Source organism: Mustela nivalis, assembly GCF_964662115.1.
Source record: "Mustela nivalis genome assembly, chromosome: 8".
Taxonomy (NCBI): Eukaryota; Metazoa; Chordata; class Mammalia; order Carnivora; family Mustelidae; genus Mustela; species Mustela nivalis.
In genome coordinates, this window is record NC_139027.1 from 19,306,435 (window position 1) to 19,327,306 (window position 20,872).

At 39.2% G+C, this 20,872-nt stretch overlaps 1 protein-coding gene across 2 annotated transcripts in view; it reads right to left on the reverse strand.

The window, feature by feature from the left end:
• ASXL2 (ASXL transcriptional regulator 2) overlaps positions 1–20,872 on the reverse strand; it is a 134,055-nt gene that overhangs the window by 81,073 nt on the left and 32,110 nt on the right. For both annotated transcript variants that reach the window (XM_082745035.1, XM_082745034.1), the window contains exon 2: positions 8,842–8,924. In XM_082745035.1, the coding sequence (XP_082601161.1) occupies positions 8,842–8,924 (83 nt within the window). The remainder of the gene's footprint in view (positions 1–8,841; positions 8,925–20,872) is intronic.

A 20,872-nucleotide genomic window follows, 5' to 3' on the forward strand; every position in this document is an offset into this window, starting at 1 on the left:
AGCTCCAGATCATTCTACCTTTTCACTGCTATCTCGAGACTTACAACCAGGTCCTGCACCTGAAGACCTTTGCACCTCTCCAGACATTCAGAGCTTTTCTTTTGAACCCACAAGTACATGCTCAGTGAATCCTTTATCAGTTCCTCACATGACCAGTTTAATTCCTCGGTTCTTTTCTACAGTAAACGGTAGCTACTGAAACCCAGAAATCATTTCTTATCTCCTCCTTCCTTTTCCTTCCCACATCCAATCCAAAAGCAAGTCTTAAAATATGTATCTCAAATCAGTCTATTGCCTCCAGCACTAGTCAGGTAATCCAAACCACCGCATCTCATCTACTCTAATAAAACAGCCCCTTTATTAACCTCCTTAACCCCTTCAGTCCAATTTCATGATTTAAAATTGAGTGGGTGAGACCTGATGAAGACAGAGTAGACCCACAACAGCCTCTTTCCCTCTGGCTGGTTACAACTAAAACCTGTGGACAAAAATACAAAAAGCAATTTCCCATATAAATACATGTACACAGATGTTCACAGTAGCATTATTCCTAATAGCCCAAAAATGAAAATAACCACAATGTCCACCAACTGATGAATGGAGAAACAAAATGCGGCATGTGCATACAATGGAATACTATTTAGCAATAAAGGAACAGAGTACTGATAAATGTTACAGTATGAATGAATTTTCAAATCATCACACTATATGAGAAAGCCAGTCACAAAAGGACATGAATTTCATATAATGATTCCATTATATGAAATACCCAAAACTGCAACTCCATGGAGACAGAAAACCCATTATTGGTTGCCTAGGGCTGGGATACTGGGGCTAAGGCAAGGCAAGGAAGAGGAATGACAGCTAATACTGCAGGGTTTCCCTGGGGATAACGGAAATGTCCTCGGTGAATATATTAAATAAAAAGACTATGGGGCACCTGGGTGGCTCAGTTGATGAAGCATCTGCCTTTGGCTCAGGTCATAATCCCAGGGTCCTGGGATCGAGTCCCACATCAGACTCTGTGCTCAGCACGGTCTGCTTCTACCTCAAACCCTCCCCCTGCTTATGCTCTCTCTCTCTCTGATAAATAAAATCTTTTTTAAAAAAAGAAAACACTGAACTGTATGCTTTAAAATGTTTTTAGAGTATGTTCATTATATGTTAATTTTTAAAAAGCAACTATAGGGATGCCCGGGTGGCTCAGTGGGTTAAGCCTCTGCCTTCGCTCAGGTCATGGTCTCAAGAGTCCTGGGATCGAGCCCACATCAGCTCTCTGCTCAGCGGGGAGCCTGCTTCGCCCTCTCTCTGCCTGCCCCTCTGCCTACTTGTGATCTCTCTATGTCAAATAAATAAATAAAATCTTAAAAAAAAATTAATAAAAAGCAACCACCTTAAACATTAAAAATTAAGAAAGCTGGCGCATTTGGGAAATCAAAACTTGATTCATATGGGAGTATGTAAAAAGAATTTAACTTTACCCAATGAGAGGTCTGGTCATTGCTCCTGGAAATAATCACAAGGCCCTATGACAGAGTTGAGCAGCCAGACAGCAACACTGTAATTTCGGGGAGGGTCTTTTATTTTTTTAAGATTTTATTTATTTACTTGACAGAGAGAGACAGTGAGAGAAGGAACACAAGCAGGAGTAGTAGGAAGCTACCCACTGAGCAGGGAGGCCGATACGGGATTCGATCCCAGAACCCTGGGATCACGACCCAAGTGAAAGGCAAGACACTCAGCAACTGAGCCACCCAAGGACCCCATGGGTAAGAGCTTTTAGCCACATTGACAATAAGATTAAGAGTGAGAGCTTGGTCCACACAGTAACAGATTATCTCTAGAGGGGCTAGATACTAGAAACTCAAGATCAGCCACATGGGTCATAAATCATGCCTAGAGGATGAACCACCAATAAAAACTCTAGACACCAAGGCCTGAGTGATACTGGCAGTGTTCCAGGCATATTATCACAAACTGATATTGATATTTAACACTACCCTAAGTCATAGGGCCAGGATGACTGGAAGGTCTGTATTTGGTAATTTACCTTAACTCTGCCCTATACATTTCTTCCTTTGGCTAATCTTCATCTGTATCCTTTCCCTGTATCCTTCCCATAATCATAAGTTTTCAGTGAGTTATACAATTATAGAAAATTTATGGATTTAAATTTTAAAATTATGGAGCCTTGAGAGTAGTCTTAAGGTTCCCTGAACTATACAGTTGGAACTAATAAGTGAAGTCAATCATGTGAACTGTTCCCTCTAACTTTGCAGTTGGCTAAATTCACACATTGTGAGTTTTCTGGGGGTTTTCTCACCATTTTATTAAAGTGGCTCACAGACCCTGGTTGAGGAGATATACCACTGTAGGTGACAGATAAAATTAGGAGAAAAGTTCTATCTTTCTGGCTAAGACAGGGAAAAAGAACACCAAAGGCTGGGGGTAGGGGAGATTGTACTCCTGAGAGAAAAGAATAGGACAAGGAATACCCTAATTCTCACAGGAGGCGTGGGCTCATCCTGGAGCTCTGTATACTTGGGACATTCCCAACCAACACAGGAAAGGCTTTGAGAACTGATCTACAGCTCACATCTCAGACTAATAACCCTGAGTGGCACATGCATGAAACAAATCTCACCTACAGAAAAGTGAACATGTAGTCTGATGACAACAGGATTGACTTGAAAGAAGGATGAAAGGAACAAAGCAAGGAATCACCATTCTCCAGAGGTTTATAATAGTAAAGCAGAGCCTAAAATAATATAATATTAAAAACGTCCAGAATACAATCTTAAATTTCTCAGTAAACAATGATCCAGGAAAATGTAAGCAATTCTCAAGGGAAAAGCAATGGACAACTGCCAACCCTGAGATCACCCAGATGTTAGACTTACCAGATAAAAATGCATTCAATATTACTATACTCCATGAGGGAAAGAGAAATGAACTAATATATATGTGAAAGAAAAACATATTATACTGAAAAACTCAAATTATTCAAAAGAAGGCTCAGATGGTTAAGTGTCTACCTTCAGCTCAGGTCCTGGAATCGTGCCCCATGTTAGGCTCCCAGCTCAGGAGGGAGTATACCTCTCCCTCTGCCTCTCCCCCTGCTTGTGCTCTCTCTCACGTGAATAACCAAAATCTTTTTCTTTTTGTTTTTTAAGATTTTATTTATTTGACAGAGAGAGAGAAACACAGTGAGAGAAGGAACACAAGCAGGGGGAGTCGGAGAGGGAGAAGCAGTCTTCCTGCCAAGCAGGGAGCCCAATGTGGGGCTCACCCCAGGTCTCTAGGATCATGACCTGAGCCAAAGGCAGCCGCTTATCGACTGAACCACCCAGAACCCCAAATAAATAAATAAATAAACCGTTTTAAAAATCCCTAAAATCCACCAGATAAACAGGCTAAATAAGAAAAAACATATGAGTTGGTTTTAAAACACTGTCAAGATTTTTCATAAAAAAGTGAAGATAAAAGATTAATCGATGTTCTAAGGTGAGAAATCCTAGATCCCATACAGAAAACAGCCTTGTAACCACTCCGCTTGAGAGCAGATGGAAACAAATCAAGTAAACCAAAGTGGTGTGTGGGGCCAGACAATGATCTAAGTTATTCCACTGAAAAACCACTGAAGGCTGCTCAGCTACTTATCAATTTACTGATTTTTACCTCCAAGTTCAACCTTCTTTATCTTTCTCTGTGGTAGTGGAGCTGGACCCTATGAACACTTCTCCTTTGCCAGCTGGCTCGGTATTAAGTTCTGTCAGCAGAGCGCTGGAAGAATGCTGCAGACTGAAAGGGGGCTTTTCTTCTGGTTTTACTGTGCTCTTGCCTGCCTGCTCTTACGGCAGGCAGCACCCAGCAACATGAGGGACATTCAGTGGCACCCAACCTTCAGCAAGGTTCAGCAGAATGACTGTGGGTAGCTTCCCAGAAAATTCTGCTGGTGCCTCAGCTGGCTCTGCAGTCAATGTGGGATAACTGCCCAGCAGGAAGCTTTCCAGAAAATTCTACTAATACCCAGTAGGCAGTTTCCTATTTGCCAGGCCAGGCTACAGCACCAGTGATCTTTGTCTCCACTGGCAGAGCCCCACCTACTTCACTAAGAATCACAACCTTGGGATATAGAGGGAGACCTTGAAAGTTACTCTTTCTTAGGGCACACTGCCTCAACCCTATAGGTACTGGTTGCTCCCCTTAAATAGTTAACTTCTGGTGAACCAACTAATAACTTAACCAGTTAACTGAATAACTTCCCTGTTCCCTGTTCACATTACCATGTAGCTTTTGTTTGGTGACCAGACCCTGAGACTTAATAAAACTGTATAACTCCAAGACTGCAGAAAGCATCCTGAAAAACCCTTTTAAGTTCTTGAAGAGACTAGTACATCAGTCTTTCTCAGTCAAGAGCCAATCACTTCATGTTTAATACTTTTTTTGTTGGCTGGTTGGCTGGCAAATATACATAATGTACAAGTTACCATCTAAACCACTTGTAAGTGTAGATTTCAGTGGCACTGAGTACACTCACAATGTTGCACAACCATTACCACTGTCCATTTCCAGAACTTTGGGATCATCCCAAAAAAACTCTGTACTAATTAAAACAGTAACTCTCCGATCTTCCCTATTCTCAGCCCCGGGTAACCTCTATTCCACTCTGTGTCTCTATCAGTTTGCCTGTTCTAAGTATCTCATATAAATGGAACTGTACAATATTTATCCTTTTTTCCCCCCTGTTATACCACTATTTGTCCTTTTGTGTCTGTCTTATTTCACTTAGCATGTTTTTCAGGTTCACCCACATACATGTATCAGAATTTCAATTCTTCTTCTTTTTTTAAAGGTTTTATTTATTTATTTGTCAGACAGAGAGAGCGCACAAGCAGGGGAGCAGCAGGCAGAGGGAGAAGAAATCCCTCATGTGGGACTCATCCGAGGATTCTGGCATCATGACCTGAGCTGAAGGCAGCCGCCTAACTGACTGAGCCACCCTGGCGCCCCAGAATTCCAATTCTTCTTAAGGCCAAATAATATTCCATTGAATGTGTATACTACTCTTTATTTACACACTCATCTTCTGATGGCCATTTGGGCCGTTTCCACTTGAATATATTTTAAAATAAAACAATATAATATGGACTACTCAAAATTAAGTGAGCTTCCTCAGAATGGGGAACACATGGAAAACTAGAAAGGGAAAAAAGGATTGAAAGCCATGTACTGAGGACTGAAGACTGAAAATTAACTAAAAAGTAGCACATCTTCAATAAAGAAATTATCTATTTCATTCTGTCTAAAATGACCTCTCTAAAAACTTTAAAATTTTAAGACTATCACTTAACATATCACTGCAGCAAGAGGATAAGCTGTGACTACATCAGAGTATAATCTTCCAACGTCTGATACTTCATACACGTATTAACAGGTAGGTTTTTCAATGTCTGGTATGTATCAAGCACAAAAGAGGAGGGGGAAGAAGAGATGCCACTCCCCTCACGCAGCTCCCTTAATATAAGCTATAGAAAAGCTGTGTGATTTTTTTTTTAAGATCACGAAAATATGTAATTACAAGTCTTATGAAGAAATAAACAGAACACTATAATACACTAAAAAAGGAAATTTGCTCTAGCTCATAAACTCAGCCAAAGTTCTCTGAAAAATACATATTCAAACTGAAACCTGACAAATAAGATGGAACTGAGAGAAAAGCACATTTCCTGCTATGAAGGCAGGATATACAAAGGCTAAGGTGGGAAAAGCTTTCCTACCTCTTTGAGAATTGACAACATATAATACTTAAAGCGATGATAATGGAAAATTGCACTTAAGTTAGAAGGTAAAGAGCAGGGATGCCTGGGTAGTTCAGTCGTTAAGCGTCTGCCTTTGGCTCAGGTCATGATCCCAGGGTCCTGGGATGGAGTTCCACATTGGGCTCCCTGCTTAGTGAGCCTGCTTCTCCCTCTCCCACTGCCTGCTGCTCCTCCTGCTGTGCACACATGCGCTCATGCCTGTCGAATGAATAAATGAATGAATGAATGAAAGAAAAAGATACTGAGCAAAAAAACTGAGAAGGAAGAAGGAAGAATGCCTGTGGTCACTTCAGGTAACAAAAGAGAGTTTCAGGAAGGAAGCTGTATTCAGCTGTGTTAAAAAATGTTGAGAAGCAAGAGCTAGGTACTAAAAGTCACATGGAGTTAACAAAATGGAAGTCACTGGTGAGTTAGAATGGCTTTGTGGTCCCATAACTGCATCACAACAATATAGTTTAAACAAGAACATCTACTTATAAATTGTTACCACTAAGCGAAGCCAGAAGCTATTTTTGATGACTCTTCCATCTGGTTACTTTTTCTAAATTTCTTCTTTTTATCCTTCTTTGTTTATTTACTATTCTTTACTTATTTACTATTCTTGCCTGCTCCCTAGAAATGATAATGACAAGTATAAAGTCATAGAGCCTTAGAAATTTGGAGCTTGGGGCGCCTGGGTGGCTGAGTGGGTTAAAGCTTCTGCCTTCAGCTCAGGTCATGATCCTAGGGTCCTAGGATCGAGCCCCGTATAGGGATCTCTGCTTGGCGGGGAGCCTGCTTCCTCCTCTCTGCCAGCTTCTCTGCCTACTTGTGATCTCCGTCTGTCAAATAAATAAATAAAATCTTAAAAAAAAAAAAAAAGAAAAGAGAAATTTGGAGCTTGATGACTCTGCACCTGGCATTCAGAGCTAAGAGACTGATGGGAGTCTGGTCTCTATACACCAGATACCCTGGTCAATTTCCCCAGTGTTTCAAAAGTCTAATTTCTAAGGGAAAAAAAAATCTCTTGCTCATTCCTATTCTATAACTTAACACTGTTATGAAACAGTATTAGAATACCTTAGCAGAACTGTTTCTCAGACCACAAAAATTACTGTCTTTTTCTCCTATAACTTTGCACAAATTGGTGGTATTAAATAGACATTATGCGGGGATGGGGTAACTGGGTGATGGACCTTAAGGAGGGCACGTGAGGTAATGAGCACTGGGTATTACATAAGACTGATGAATCACTGAACTCTACCTCTGAAACTAATAATACACTATATGCTAATTAACTCGGTTTAAATTTTTTTAAAAAGCAAAAAAATTAGGGGCGCCTGGGTGGCTCTGCGGGTTAAAGCCTCTGCCTTCGACTCAGGTCATGATCCCAGGGTCCTGGGATCGAGCCCCACATTGGGCTCTCTGCTCAGCGGGGAGCCTACTTCCTCCTCTCTCTGCCTGACTCTTTGCCTACTTGTGATCTCTGTCTGTCAAATAAATAAATAAATCCTTTTCTTTTTTAAGGTTAAAAAATTAAATAAACAGGCATTATCCTTTAGTCTTAATCTAATAAATCTTATCTAATTCAAATAAATATTTAGATTTGCATCATTGATAAATTAAGAGATTACTTTTTTAATTTACAAAAATGTTTAAAAGCTAATTCTTTGGGGCACCTGGGTGTCTCAGTGGGTTAAGCCTCTGCCTTAGGCTCAGGTCATAACCCCAGGGTCTGAGATCAAGCCCCACATTGGGCTCTCTGCTCAGCAGGAAGCCTGCTTCCCCTCTCTCTGTCTCTGCCTGCCTCTCTGCCTCCTTGTGATCTCTGACTGTCAAATAAATAAAAAAGCTAATTCCTCAAATGCATTTTAACGTTTTAATTTACAAATGTTCACACAAATTCTGAGATGCATTACATAAAATGAAATAATACTAATTTATATTTCATTGTTTCATAGTAATAAAACAAACCTAATTTATTCCCGGCCTACTGACATTTGGCCACAAGTCAAAACAAAATTTTTTTAGCTGTGTTAGCAAAGCGCCAAGAACTCAATTTTGTATTAAAGAAAATGAGAATTAAAATCTAGAACATGCAATAGCTACATATCAAAAAACTAATTATTGTCCATTTACATATATTTCAGCACAGCTCACTATTACTCTGGCATCTGACTGAACAATTCTTTGGAGTGAAAGACTATATAGCACAATATAAGACATTTAGTCTCCCTGTTTCTTGAACATTACATGCCACAGTTCTCCCCTTCTTTCCAGACACTCTGAAAATCAAAAATAACCCCATAAATTCTGGACACCTTCCCTAAGGGCGTTTACACAATGCCACCCCTACTTGAGAACAACTAGCAGCGGCTTTAAAGCACTGCCACCCTTTCCACCTTTTAGCGACAATATCTCCCAGATTTCCACATTAACAACACCAAGTATGTGGACCGTAATTTTAAGGTTTCTTGATGGCAGAGGATCTTGATTTGAAGTGACTATTATGTGCTATTATTAATACAAGGCTCTTAGAAATTAAAGTATGTTTTATCTTTGGTCCTGTATTAATTGACCCTAAGCTGTTTTATTTGCTATACATAAAACTATTACTTGAAATATATACTACTTTGTTTGTATCTTTTCCACTTTATTCCTCTGGGCCAAGGTTATTTCTTCCTAGACTGTCCACCTCGAGAATTTTCCCTGTACTAGACAGTACTTTTCACCTGCTAGTGACAAGCTTACTAAATCAAAAACCTGAACTCATAGATGAAGGCTTGAAGATGGCTCCAGGCCTTCCTAAGAATTAAAGTGCATGGGTTGGACACAGCTAAGAATTTTTTTTTAATTTACTTGTGGTTTTGTGACTGTGCTATTACCGAAAACTTAAAAGATCTAACAACTAAATAAATCAGAAACTAGCAAAGCAATTATTACTAAATAATCAATCTTCAGGAGTAATGTATACTGCTTACATGATGAAATAGACTAATCGAGTATTATAATTATCACTAATAAAATTTAAATAACTCACCTGATTTCTTTTAGTCCTTCTCTCTGGATAACTTGAAGAATTTCTTTATGACTCATGGGTGTATTGGGGTATTTTTCTAAGACCTGAGAAACAAGTATATAATAATAAATTATTTTTTAATTTTAAGTTACAATAATTATATATGTAATTATATTTCTTATTCTTATTAAAACTAAGTATTAATTTCTTCCAGCACATATATATCCACAGACTTCCTATCCTTTTTATTTTGGGACGATAGGAAAAACAGAAAATTAATGGAATATAGATTCTTCTCTTTTTCAGCCACATACCACATGTCAAGTCCTGAAGTAGAAATAGATCAAAAGGATAAGATTAATAACTAAATTATTATTGTGTAATATGAAATTCTTTACTTTCTGCCTCTACCCCCATCACATGCCTAACTGTGGATCTACTGTAAGTACTTAAAGATTATCCATCTTTACATTTCCAGCAAAGATTAGTATGCCAAGAGTGCTCAATAAATTCTTAACCAAAACAAATGAGTAATACAGTTGTAGGAATATTAAAAGGTACCTATGTTCTGGAGCCGGGGGAAAAAGAAAAGAGGAATAAGCATAGTCTGTCCTGTCTCTCAGGCTGAATATAACTAAAAACCTGGACACAAGGCATGAAGCAGCTATCTAAGGACCCTGGAAATGGTAGTCACCCTGGAGAAGGAAACCACAACTCTAAGTCATACTAACCCCAGAGTGAATTTTCTGGTTTTGTTTCCTCTGGGACCACTCAGCCTAGACTCAAAGGCAGTACAAATTCAGAACTGTCAACAAAGTACAGACAGAATTGGCTCCAAAAGAATTCTTTTTCGTCTAAGTATACATAAAGGGGGCCCCTAAGGAGATGGGGTTTTCTAGGTTTTTCCCTCTTCCCCTTGACCTATGCCCCCAAACAAGCCAAGGGCAGCAGCCCTGGCATTGATAATATCAACAGTGGCCAAACAGGGACCTAAAACTCCAATAAAACAGAATCCTTTTGTTTCCAAAAGCATGAAGGGAATCCACATGGCTTTCTTTCTCTGCCATCTTGTTTGGCATCAAACTCAAATGTGGTTGTGGAAGTATACAGTAAAACAGAGAAATGAAGCCCCAACTGTCCAGCCATGGGACAAGGAAGAGAGTCTCTAGGAGCCAGAAAGTATCAGGGAACTTGTAAAGAGAAAAGAGCTCGAAAAACTGATACCATGAAGATCTAGAAACACTCCTGGGGTCACTCCAGAACTATGCGTATGTGTATCTGACCATAATCGTACTATCACGTGCCCAAATTAGCCACTAGGGGTGCACACATGGAACAGACCCAAAGCCCTCTGCAAAGGCTTTGAAAACTAGACATCGGAATTTTAGTGCAAAGAAGACGGGTTGAAAGTTTGTGATCTAAACCTAACAAAGTCAAATGCCTGCTTTTAAAAAACCGTCCTCCCCCCATCTCTCTCCACTGATTTTAAACTTGACTTTCTGAAGCACAGTTTTAACAGCTGCTTTAAATTCTTTGTCTGGGGACACCTGGGTGGCTCAGTCATTAAGTGTCTGCCTTCAGGTAGGGTCGTGATTCCAGAGTCCCGAGATTCTCTGCCTGCCACTCCACCCACTTTTATGTGTGTGCACATACTCTTGACCAAAAAAAAAAATTTTTTAAATAAATTCTCTGATAATTCCAACATCTTTGTCATCTTGGGTTTATTGTGTGTAGGTTGTCTTTTCCTTACGAGTTATTGAGGTTTTCCTAGTTCTTCATTTGTCAGGAGATTCTCGATTGTGTATTAGACATTTTGATGTTATGTTATCTTATTGTATATCTCTTTAAGTACAATGGAGAATGATTGGGGGGATGGATTTTTAATGGAAATCCACAGTATTAATCTGGCTTGTTTCACTTAGTATACAGCTACCACCACACATATGGCAGATCTCCTTCTTTGTTTGTGGCTGAATAATATTCCATTGCATATATATAGTAATTTTTTTTCATATAGTAATTTTCTTTATCCCATCATCTGTTGTTAGACACTAAAGTTGTTTCCAGAGGCACCTGGTGGCTCAGTTGATAAGTAGCTGCCTTCAGCTCAGGTCATGATCCCAGAGTCCTGGGATAGAGCCCCATGTTGGCCCCCTGCTCAACGGAGAGCCTACTTTTCCCTCTCCCTCAGCCTGCTGCTCTGCCTAATTGCACTCTTAATCTCTCTGTCAAATAAACAAATTTTTTAAGAAAAATATATAAATATATATAAAAATTAAAATAAAGTCATTTCCATTTCTTAGCTATTGTGAATAATGCTGCAATGAATACAAGGGTGCAGATATCTCTCCAAAGATACTGATTTCATTTTCTTTGGATATATACCTAGAAGTAAGATTACTGGTAGTTCTCTTTTAAATTTTTTGAGGAACCTCCATATTGTTTTCCATAATGGCAACTTATGCCCCTTATGTAGCAAAGAAAGAGGTTATTTTTTTGTTTTTTGCTTTTTTTTAAGGTTTTATTTATTTATTTGATAGAGAGAGAGAGATCACAAGTAGGCAGAGAGGCAGGCAGAGACAGAGGGGGAAAGAAGCAGGCTCCCCGCTGAGCAGAGTCGGATGCAGGGCGTGATCCCAGGACCGGAGAGCATAACCTGAGCCATAACCCAAGCCGAAGGCAGAGGCCCAACCCACTGAGCAATCCAGGCACCCCCAAAAAGAGCTTTAATATAGAGATATACACACAAAAGATGATCAAATAAGAACACAAAAGACTGATATACTTAATAAAAAAACAAAACCTGAACCCACAAAAAACATTATCTTCCTATAAAGACTATTTTCCTATTGTGCTACCCAGATAGAATTTTTACATTTCTCCCTTAAACATTGCATAGCCATTCTACTTCATCTGACCCTCACAACAATGCAAGAAAGAGCAGAAGAAGGTACGTCAATTTCACAGGAAGAAAAGTAAGACTCAGAGAAGTTACAAGCATAGCCTCAACTTAGAAGGTAAATAATGTATATGAAAATAAGAACATCTATAAAAAAAAAAAAGAATATCTTTAACTTATGGAGTAACCATGAGCATTAAAGGAAATATTTTACTTTGAGCTGCTTTGCTTAAAACTGGGAAAAAAAAAAAGCAAATTCTCAGTAATTGTGTTACTGATTCTTTTTTCACTGTAACAAATGCCAAATGTTTCAGATTATTTTTAAGTTTTCAAACAAGGGGAATTGCTGCATAAAGTTATTTTAAATATTACCAAATTGCTATCCACCAGATGTATAGGAGTTTCAATATACCCTTAACTAGCATTTGTATCATTTCAAAAATACACAGATACATAATTTTAAAATGTTAGTTACTAATGAGGTTTAATTTTTCACATCATTAGATATTTATATTTCCTCTGATGAATGACCCTGATATAAGGTCATGAGCTACTTCATCTAAATAATAAAAATTGGAATAAAAAATAAAATTCTTGGGGCGCCTGGGTGGCTCAGTGGGTTAAGCGTCTGACTTCGGCTCAGGTCATGATCTTAGAGTCCTGGGATAGAGCCCCGCAGTAGGTTCTCCGCTCAGCAGGCATCCTGCTTACCCCTTTGTCTGCCTGCCTCTCTGCCTACTTGTGATCTCTCTCTCTCTCTCTCTCTGTATCAAATAAACAAATAAAATCTTTAAAAAATTTTTCTTAAATAAAAAAAAATAAAAAAACAAAATTATTTAAAAACGTGTAAAATTGAACAACCACGGGGTGCCTGGCTGGTTCAGTCAGTGGAGCATGGGACTCCTGGTCTTGGTGTAAGGAGTTTCTGCTCCATGTTAGGCATAGAGCCTACTTAAAAAACAGATAACAAACAAAAAACTTAGCAATTATATCACAGAAATATCAGAGTTGTCTTAACACTAGAAATACACGGTTTTTATTCCATCACAGAAAGCAAAATAGTCATTGAGTTTGCCAAGTCTACCTAAATGGATTTTCTTTCAACAAGTAAAAGAGTAAAACTGTACACCATATTTGCCCAAAGCAGAAAACTACATTAAAAGCACTGGTATGGGTATAGCTCCGTATTTAGTTGCTATTCTAGGCAGACTCAGTTTCAACACAGAACTTCCCTTCAAATAATTCATTTGGTTGCTCAAAGGAAACACAAAGCCACTGAAATCGACAAGGAACTGCAAGTTCTTCTTGGAAAGTGGGAAGATGTAGAGGGTTTTGTAGACCATACTGAAAACCCGGGAGTTGACAAAAGACCACTTTGTGCAACAGACATTATGCTTGCCCTGGTCAAGAACTAGAAGGGATTTCTAGGGAAACTGATACAGTCCTCAACCTGGCGATTAAATTTCACCCTGTTACTAATCATTAGGAAATCCGGAACACTAAAACCACATAATACAAATTTAAATGAGGGCACAAATAAGAGATCTTGATTTTCTTAAATGGTATCAAGTGATTACAATAAATACTCCTCTCCCTACAGACACACAGCAGTGAATAGACTGAGGCTCTGTTTTGGTCTCTGTAAGAGCTATTAACATAAGTAAGGGATTTAGGCTGGAAAAAAAATTTTAATTGATGGAAAACATTCAAATGTTTCAAGGCATAGGTACAGAGGTCAAACAGCCTGCTTCTAATAGCTCGAAGAATACATCCTAGGTGACTAAAAGACTCTAAACCCCGATCCTTCATTGCTAGAGTGAGGATTAGAACATTCTCATAAACAGGAACATGAAATAAAACATTCTGCAGTATTCTTAACTTACCATAAGTGGTTGATAAACAAAAGTGGCTTTTGTTATTATTAATCAACTATAACTATACAACAAAACTGTTTCCCAGTTCACATTTCTGTTACTACCCTCATTTAAAATTTCACCAGTGGGGACACCTGGGTGGCTCAGATGGTTAGGCATCTATCTTTGGCTCAGGTCATGATCCCAGGGTACTGGGATCGAGCCCCACAGTGGGCTCCCTGCTCACTCACTATCTCCTTCCCCACTGTCCCCCGTACTTGTGCCATCTCGCTCTGTCAAATAAATAAATAAAATCTTTTTAAAAATAAATAAAAAATAAAAATCAAGTTTCACCAGTGTTTGTAAGGGAGATGAAAAACACAAAGAAGGGCTCCTGGGTGGCTCAGTCAGTTAAGCGGCTGCCTTCAGCTCAGGTCATGATCCCAGGGTCCTGGGATCCAACCTCACATCAGGCTCCCTGCTCAATGGGAAGCCTGCTTCTCCCTATCCCTCTGCCTGCAGCTCCTCCTGCTTGGGCGTTTGTGCTCTCTCGCTCTCAAATAAATATTTTTTTAAAAAGCTGAATATTTAGAAACAACAACAACAAAGGCTACCTGCCTTTTGATTTTTCCACTGTTTTCATCTCAGATAATTAACAATGCCCTACACTAATTCCTACTGGTAGTAACAAACAATTACACAAGCAAAATTTACAATATGAAATAATTTTACATTAAATGGCAAGACCTGGGGCGCCTGGGTGGCTCAGTGAGTTAAGCCTCTGCTCAGGTCATGATCTCAAGATCCTAGGATCGAGCCCCCAGCCCTCCATGGGGGTGGGGGGGTCCTCTGCTCAGCAGAGAGCCTGCTTTCCCTCTCTCTCTGCCTGTCTCTCTGCCTACTTATGATCTGTCAAATAAATAAATAAAATCTTTAAGAAAAATAAAATAAAATAAATGCCAAGATGTCACAATCATATCATTTCTCTAGACTTTTTTTTAAATATTTTATTTATTTAACAGAGAGAGATATCCCAAATAGGTAGAGAGGCAGGCAGGGAGAGAGGGGGAAGCAGGCTCCATGCTGAGCAGAGAGCCCAATGCAGGGCTTGATCCCAGGACCCTGAGATCATGACCGGAGCCGAAGGCAGAGGCTTAACCCATTGAGCCACCCAGGTGCAACTTCTCTAGGCTTTAAATCCTGTCTACATTACAATTATCTAACTATATAGAAGACCAGCTATAAGACTATTCTGCAAGAAAAGAGTGAAAAATTACTGAATAAGGCACTTGCATTCATTTGCAAAAATATTTAATTAATGATTATGATTTAATTAATCATAACGAGGCTTTTCTGTCAGCCCGAAGAGCTAGAAAATGGAAATTAATAAAACTTTCTCTGGTGGGGCAGCTAACTGACTCAGTCAGTACATTTAACTCTTGATCTTGGTGTCATGAGTCTGAACACTATACTAACTGTAGAGACAACTTTAAAAAAATAAAATAGTTTTTAAAAAGAAATTTAAAAACTTAAAAAAAAATCAAAAATAAAAATTTCTAGGGCCGCCTGGGAGGTTCAGTCACGTAAGCATCCACCTTGTGATCTTAGCACACGTCATGATCTCAGAGTCATTTCGACGGACCCCTAAGGTCTGGCTCTACATTCAGCAGGAAGTCTGCTCAAAATTCTTTCCCTCTCCCTCTGCCCCTCCCCCACCCCAAGACCTGGACATGCACTCTCTAAAATAAAAAAAAAAATTTCTATGGCATATCAGATTTTTTTTAAAGATTTACTTATTTGACAGAGATCACAAGTAGGCAGAGAGGCAGGCAGAGAGGGAGGAAGGGAAGCAACCCCCTGCTGAGCAGAGAGCCCGGTGCTGGACTTGATCCCAGGACCCTGAGATCATGACCTGAACCGAAAGCAGTGGCTTAACCCACTGAGCCACCCAGATGCCCTAAGATTTTATTAACTTATTTGACAGAGCGAGATCACAAGTAGACAGAGAGGCAAGAAGCAGAGAGAGAGAGAGAGAGAGAGAGAGAAAAGGAAGCAGGCTCCCTGCTGAGCAGAGAGCCCAATGCGGGGCTCAATCCCAGGACCCTGAGATCATGACCTGAGCTGAAGGCAGAGGCTTTAACCCACTGGGCCACCCAGACGCCCATGGCATATCATATCTTAACTGGAAAGTCAGTACTAGGGAGCCTGGATGGCTAAGTCAGTTGAGCCTCTACCTTTAGTTCACATCATGATCCCGAAGTTCCAGGATCAGGTCCTACATCAGGCTCCCTGCTCAGCAGAGAGCCTGCTTCTCCCTTGGCCCCATGCTCTATCTCTCTCTCTCAAATAAATAAATAAAACCTTTTGGGGAGGGTATGTGTTGTGGTGAACACTGTGTGTTGTGTAAGACTGATGAATCACAGAACTGTAGCCCTGAAATAAATGATACATTGTATGTTAATTTAAAAAATAAATAAATAAAATTACACCCAACTAATAAATAAAATCTTTTCAAGAAAAAAAAAAGGTTGGGGTGCCTGGGTGGCTCAGATGGCTAAGAGTCTGCCTTCGGCTCAGGTCATGGTCTCAGGGTCCTGGGATCGAGCCTGGCATCAGCTCTCTGCCAGTGGGGAGCCTGCTTCCTGCCCCCTGCTTGCCTGTCTGCCTACTTATGATCTCTCTCTGTCAAACAGATAAATAAAATCTTAAAAAAAAAAAAAAAATTATTTGTGGAAATGCCTGGGTGGCTGAGTCAATTATTCATCTGCCTTTCGCTCAGGTCACAATCCCAGCATCCTGGGATCGGGTCTCTCACTGGGCCCCTTGCTCAGCAGGGAGTCTGCTTCTCCCACTGACCTCTCTCCTCTCATGCTCGCTCTCTCTCTCTCTTGCAAATAAATTAATAAAATCTTAAAAAAAAAAACTGAAGTACTCTATTTTTAATTTTTATTATGAAAATTTTAAAATATATACAAAAGTAAAGAGAACACTACAATCAAGAATTACAACACATGGCTTATAGCTTATTTCATCTATACCATCAGCCTCTTTCCTCCACAAAACTGGATTATCTTGAAGCAAATCTCAAATAGTGTATCCCTAAATACTTTTTAGCTATATCTCAAAAAAAAAAAAAAAAAAAAGACTCATTCTCTAAAAAGCAAAAATACCATTTTAAGGGGCACCTGGGTGGCTCAGTGGGTTAAGCCTCTGCCTTCAGCTCAGGTCATGATCCCAGGGTTCTGGGATCGAGCCCCACATCGGGCTCTCTGCTCAGCAGGGAGCCTGCTTCCTCCTCTCTCTCTCTGCCTGCCTCTCTGCCTACTTGTGATCTGTCAAATAAATAAAATGAAATCTTTAAAAAAAATAAAAATATAAATATATAAAAACTAAAATAAAGTTGTTTAAAATAAAGTTGATCTCAGGGTCCTGGGATCAAGCCCCGCATCAGGCTCTCTGCTTAGATGGGAGCCTGCTTCCCCCTCTCTCTGCCTGCCTCTCTGCCTACTTGTGATCTGTCTTTCTCTATCTCTCTCTCTCTGTTAAATAAATAAATAAAATCTTTTTTTTTTAAATACTATTTAAATCTTCAAAAAGTAACTATAATTCTTTAATATCAATTTAGACCATGTCCCCAATTTTCATGGAAAAAAGCGTTTTTCTTTTTTAAAGATTTGAGGAGAGTAAAGAAGCGCGCGCGCGCACACACGAGCAGGGTGGCAGGAGAGGAAGAGAGAATCCCAAGCATACTCTGACGTGAGCTCTGGGCCTGACACAGGGCTCAAGCTCACCACCCTGAGATCAAAACCTGAGCTGAAACCAGCTCAGGTCATGGTCTCAGGGTCCTGGGATTGAGCCCCACATCGGGCTCTCTGCTCAGCAGGGAGCCTGCTTCCCCCTCTCTCTCTGCCTGCCTCTCTGTCAAATAAATAAAATTTAAAAACAAAACAAAACATAGTTGCTTTGCTCAAAACTGTATCCAAAGATCCCTACACATCACATTTGGTTAACACAAGTCTTAAACTCTCTTTGATTTTATGACTTCTTTTTTTCTTCCAATTTATTTACAAAGAAACCAGGTAGACTACACCATATAGTTTCCCACATTGTGTATTTCACTAATTGTATAGGTTTGTGTCCCTCATATTTCCTAAAAATTAGAATTAACACCTAAAGGCCTGCTCAGATTCAGGTTCTATTTTAGGAAAAACACTTGACAGGCAGTATACTTCCTGTCACACCCTATCAGAACACACAAAATTACCTGTGGTCTCTTTTTCTGAAATGACTATTATAAAGTTTCATATTATAAACTACAAATTATTTTATATTACAAACAACAGTTTCCCACCAGCATTCCAACCTCTTGTCGTAACCACTATTGATCACCACCTAGACTTGTTATTTTATTTAGGTGTTCACAAATGGTGATAATGTCTACTATGCCTTCTTCATTCATCAGCTAGAATCCTTCTAAAAAAATGTTTTATCTCCATCTACTATTTGGTTACCTGAAGGACACACGGCTCATACAGAAAAAGGGTAAGTGCTTATTTCTTTTAATGATTTTAAGAATAATTAACTGGCTCCCCTAGTATACTCTAAAGGTAACCAGTAAATTTGGTTTTTTTGGGGGAGGTATCATTAGAAATATTTTATGAATAACATTTTATGGAATGTTATTATGAATTTTAATATACTTTTGTGAATTACTGTATTTCCTCCCTTGCAAACTGGTTATTCATGACCACCGCCCACTTAGTATATATTACATTTGTAGAGTTCTATCTTCACATTCAATATAGTAAAACTTTAAAATAAATAAGTAATAAAACTTACTGTCACATTTCTTACAAATATTTTTTCCAGCTTATTATTCATCTTTTCATTATGTTGCCTTTCCATGGAGGTTTTTATTAACTTCACATATCACAACTGATTGGTCTTTTCTTTTGATTTCTTTTTTTTTTTAATTAACATATAATGTATTATTTCTTTGGATTTCGGTTTTAGCACTTCTAAATTTATCTTCTCTCCCTTCGATAGCTTAATATTTTTCCATATTTTCAGTTCCATCTAACTTTGAATTCACTTAATTTTTAATAAGAAAATATGCACAGGGGCACCTGGGTGGCTCAGTGGGTTAAAGCCTCTGCCTTTGGCTCGCTCGGGTCGTGCGTGGTCCCAGGGTCCTGGGATCAAGCCCTGCATCAGGCTCTCTGCTCAGTGGGGAGCCTGCCTCCTCCTCCTCCTCTCTCTCTCTCTCTGCCTGCCTCTCCGTCCACTTGTGATCTCTGTCTGTCAAATAAATAAATAAAATCTTAAAAAAAAAAAAAAAGAAAAGAAAATATGCACAGGCAGAGTGACAAAAAAATGTACGCATAGTAGAGAAACCCAAGAGTGAGAGACGGAGAAACAAAATGGCTACATAGATTTCTGAGCAAAAATAGTGTAGTCCATCAAATCAGTATTACATACTATTATATATTGTATTACTAGTCCTATTACATTATTTTACTGCAAGTTTAATGTAAACAAGACAACAGTACCTTTACAAAACATGTAGCTTACTTTAACCACAGGAGGGCAGTGTTTATCAAACAAAAGTATCATTTCTTTGGAATTGTTCAAGGAACTACTTCTAAAACAGTTTTTATTACTACTTCATGACAATCGGAGTAGGTCCTCAAAAGAATTTTTTGTTTTAATGTAAAACCTATGCCCAGCGTGAGGCTACAACTCACAACCAAAGATCAAAAGTCACCAGCCAGGCGACCGTGCTCAGAATAATTAAAATTAACACCACACTGAATTAAAGCATTATAAAATAGGTTTTTAACGTGTACTTAAAGGGTGCCTGAGTGGCTCAGTAGACTGAACATCTGCCTTTGGCTCAGGCCATGATCCCAGGGTCCTGGGATCAAGACCCACATCTATCTCTGCCTGCCACGCCAACCCCCCTCGCCCCTTGTGCACATTCTCTTTCTCAGACAAACGAATCATTAAAATCTTTAAAAATAAAGTCCACTTAATACATCTGTTTCTTTACTCATAGATTCTTCCATCCAGCTAATAAAAAAGATATTAAAATTATACTTTCAGTACCAGGAGTAATGTAGAGAGCCCCTAAGACTCAAGTTTAACTCTAGCATAAATAACAGCAGTATTTCCATTATTCCTGCACTTAGGAGCTCCTTCCAGATACGCAGAGATATGCAGACCCCAAATTCTACATCATCTAGATGATTTTATTTTGCATTTAAAATGTACAGGTACAGGTAAAATATTATAATCTTTATAGATTTGTCTCAGTGTTATATGACTTACTATCTAAAAGTTTCAACTGGTGTAACTAATGTCGCAGTAATGAAGGAGGTCACCCAGAGCACATGCACGATGACGAAAGCCTATGCTACAGAACCAACACACCAATGCCACAGAGTCACGAGAAAAGCCAGTGAATAACTAAGGAGAAGAACAGGAAGAAAATCAGAAGATCATGAGCCCTCAGAAAAGACAGAAGATTTCTAAGAAGGCTGGAATGGTGAACAATGTCAAAAACCAATAGGAGTTGCGATAACAAACCTCAAAATCCACTGTATTTTGCAACAAGGAGCTCTTTAATTAGCTTTACAAGTTCAGATTCCACTTAAGAGGGAAGAAATCAAACTTGAGAGGGTCTAAGCACTCCACAGGAGGTCCAGAGGCAGCAACAGGGAGTTAAAACAACTCTTCCTACAACAGTGAAGGAAATGTGGAATCAAGGAAAAAATCCTTTAATAAAATGAACCTGATCAAGTTTTAAAGAACCAGGATAAAAGGAAACAAAAGTACCCCTAGCTGCCCAATTCCCCCCATTCCAACATGAGAGGGGAATAGATGACCCAGACCAAGTTCAACAAATCCTTCATTATCCAAACTTGTGCTACTTACGGTTTCACCCTTGGGAACAAGATGAATTCCGAGGATGCAGTACCCCCACCTACCAAACTATCAAAAACTCTCTAAGTGAGTTTAGAAGCGAAACAGATAACAACACATGGAATTTTGAAGGAATAACTAATAAGAGTCAAATATCTGAAAGGGAAAGAGGGAAAAGGACCCTACCTGGCTGCTTAGCATATCTGTTGATCACTACCTCTGTCCTGAGATGCACTCCTCTGTTCAGCGCCGTGACACCAGACTCTCCTATCCCTCCTGCCTTTCCACCTGCGACTTTTCATTCTCCACAATCCTTTAACATTGATCTTCCTCAGGACTCTCTCTTAATTTCTAATCTCCTTGCACCTTTTCATCCTCA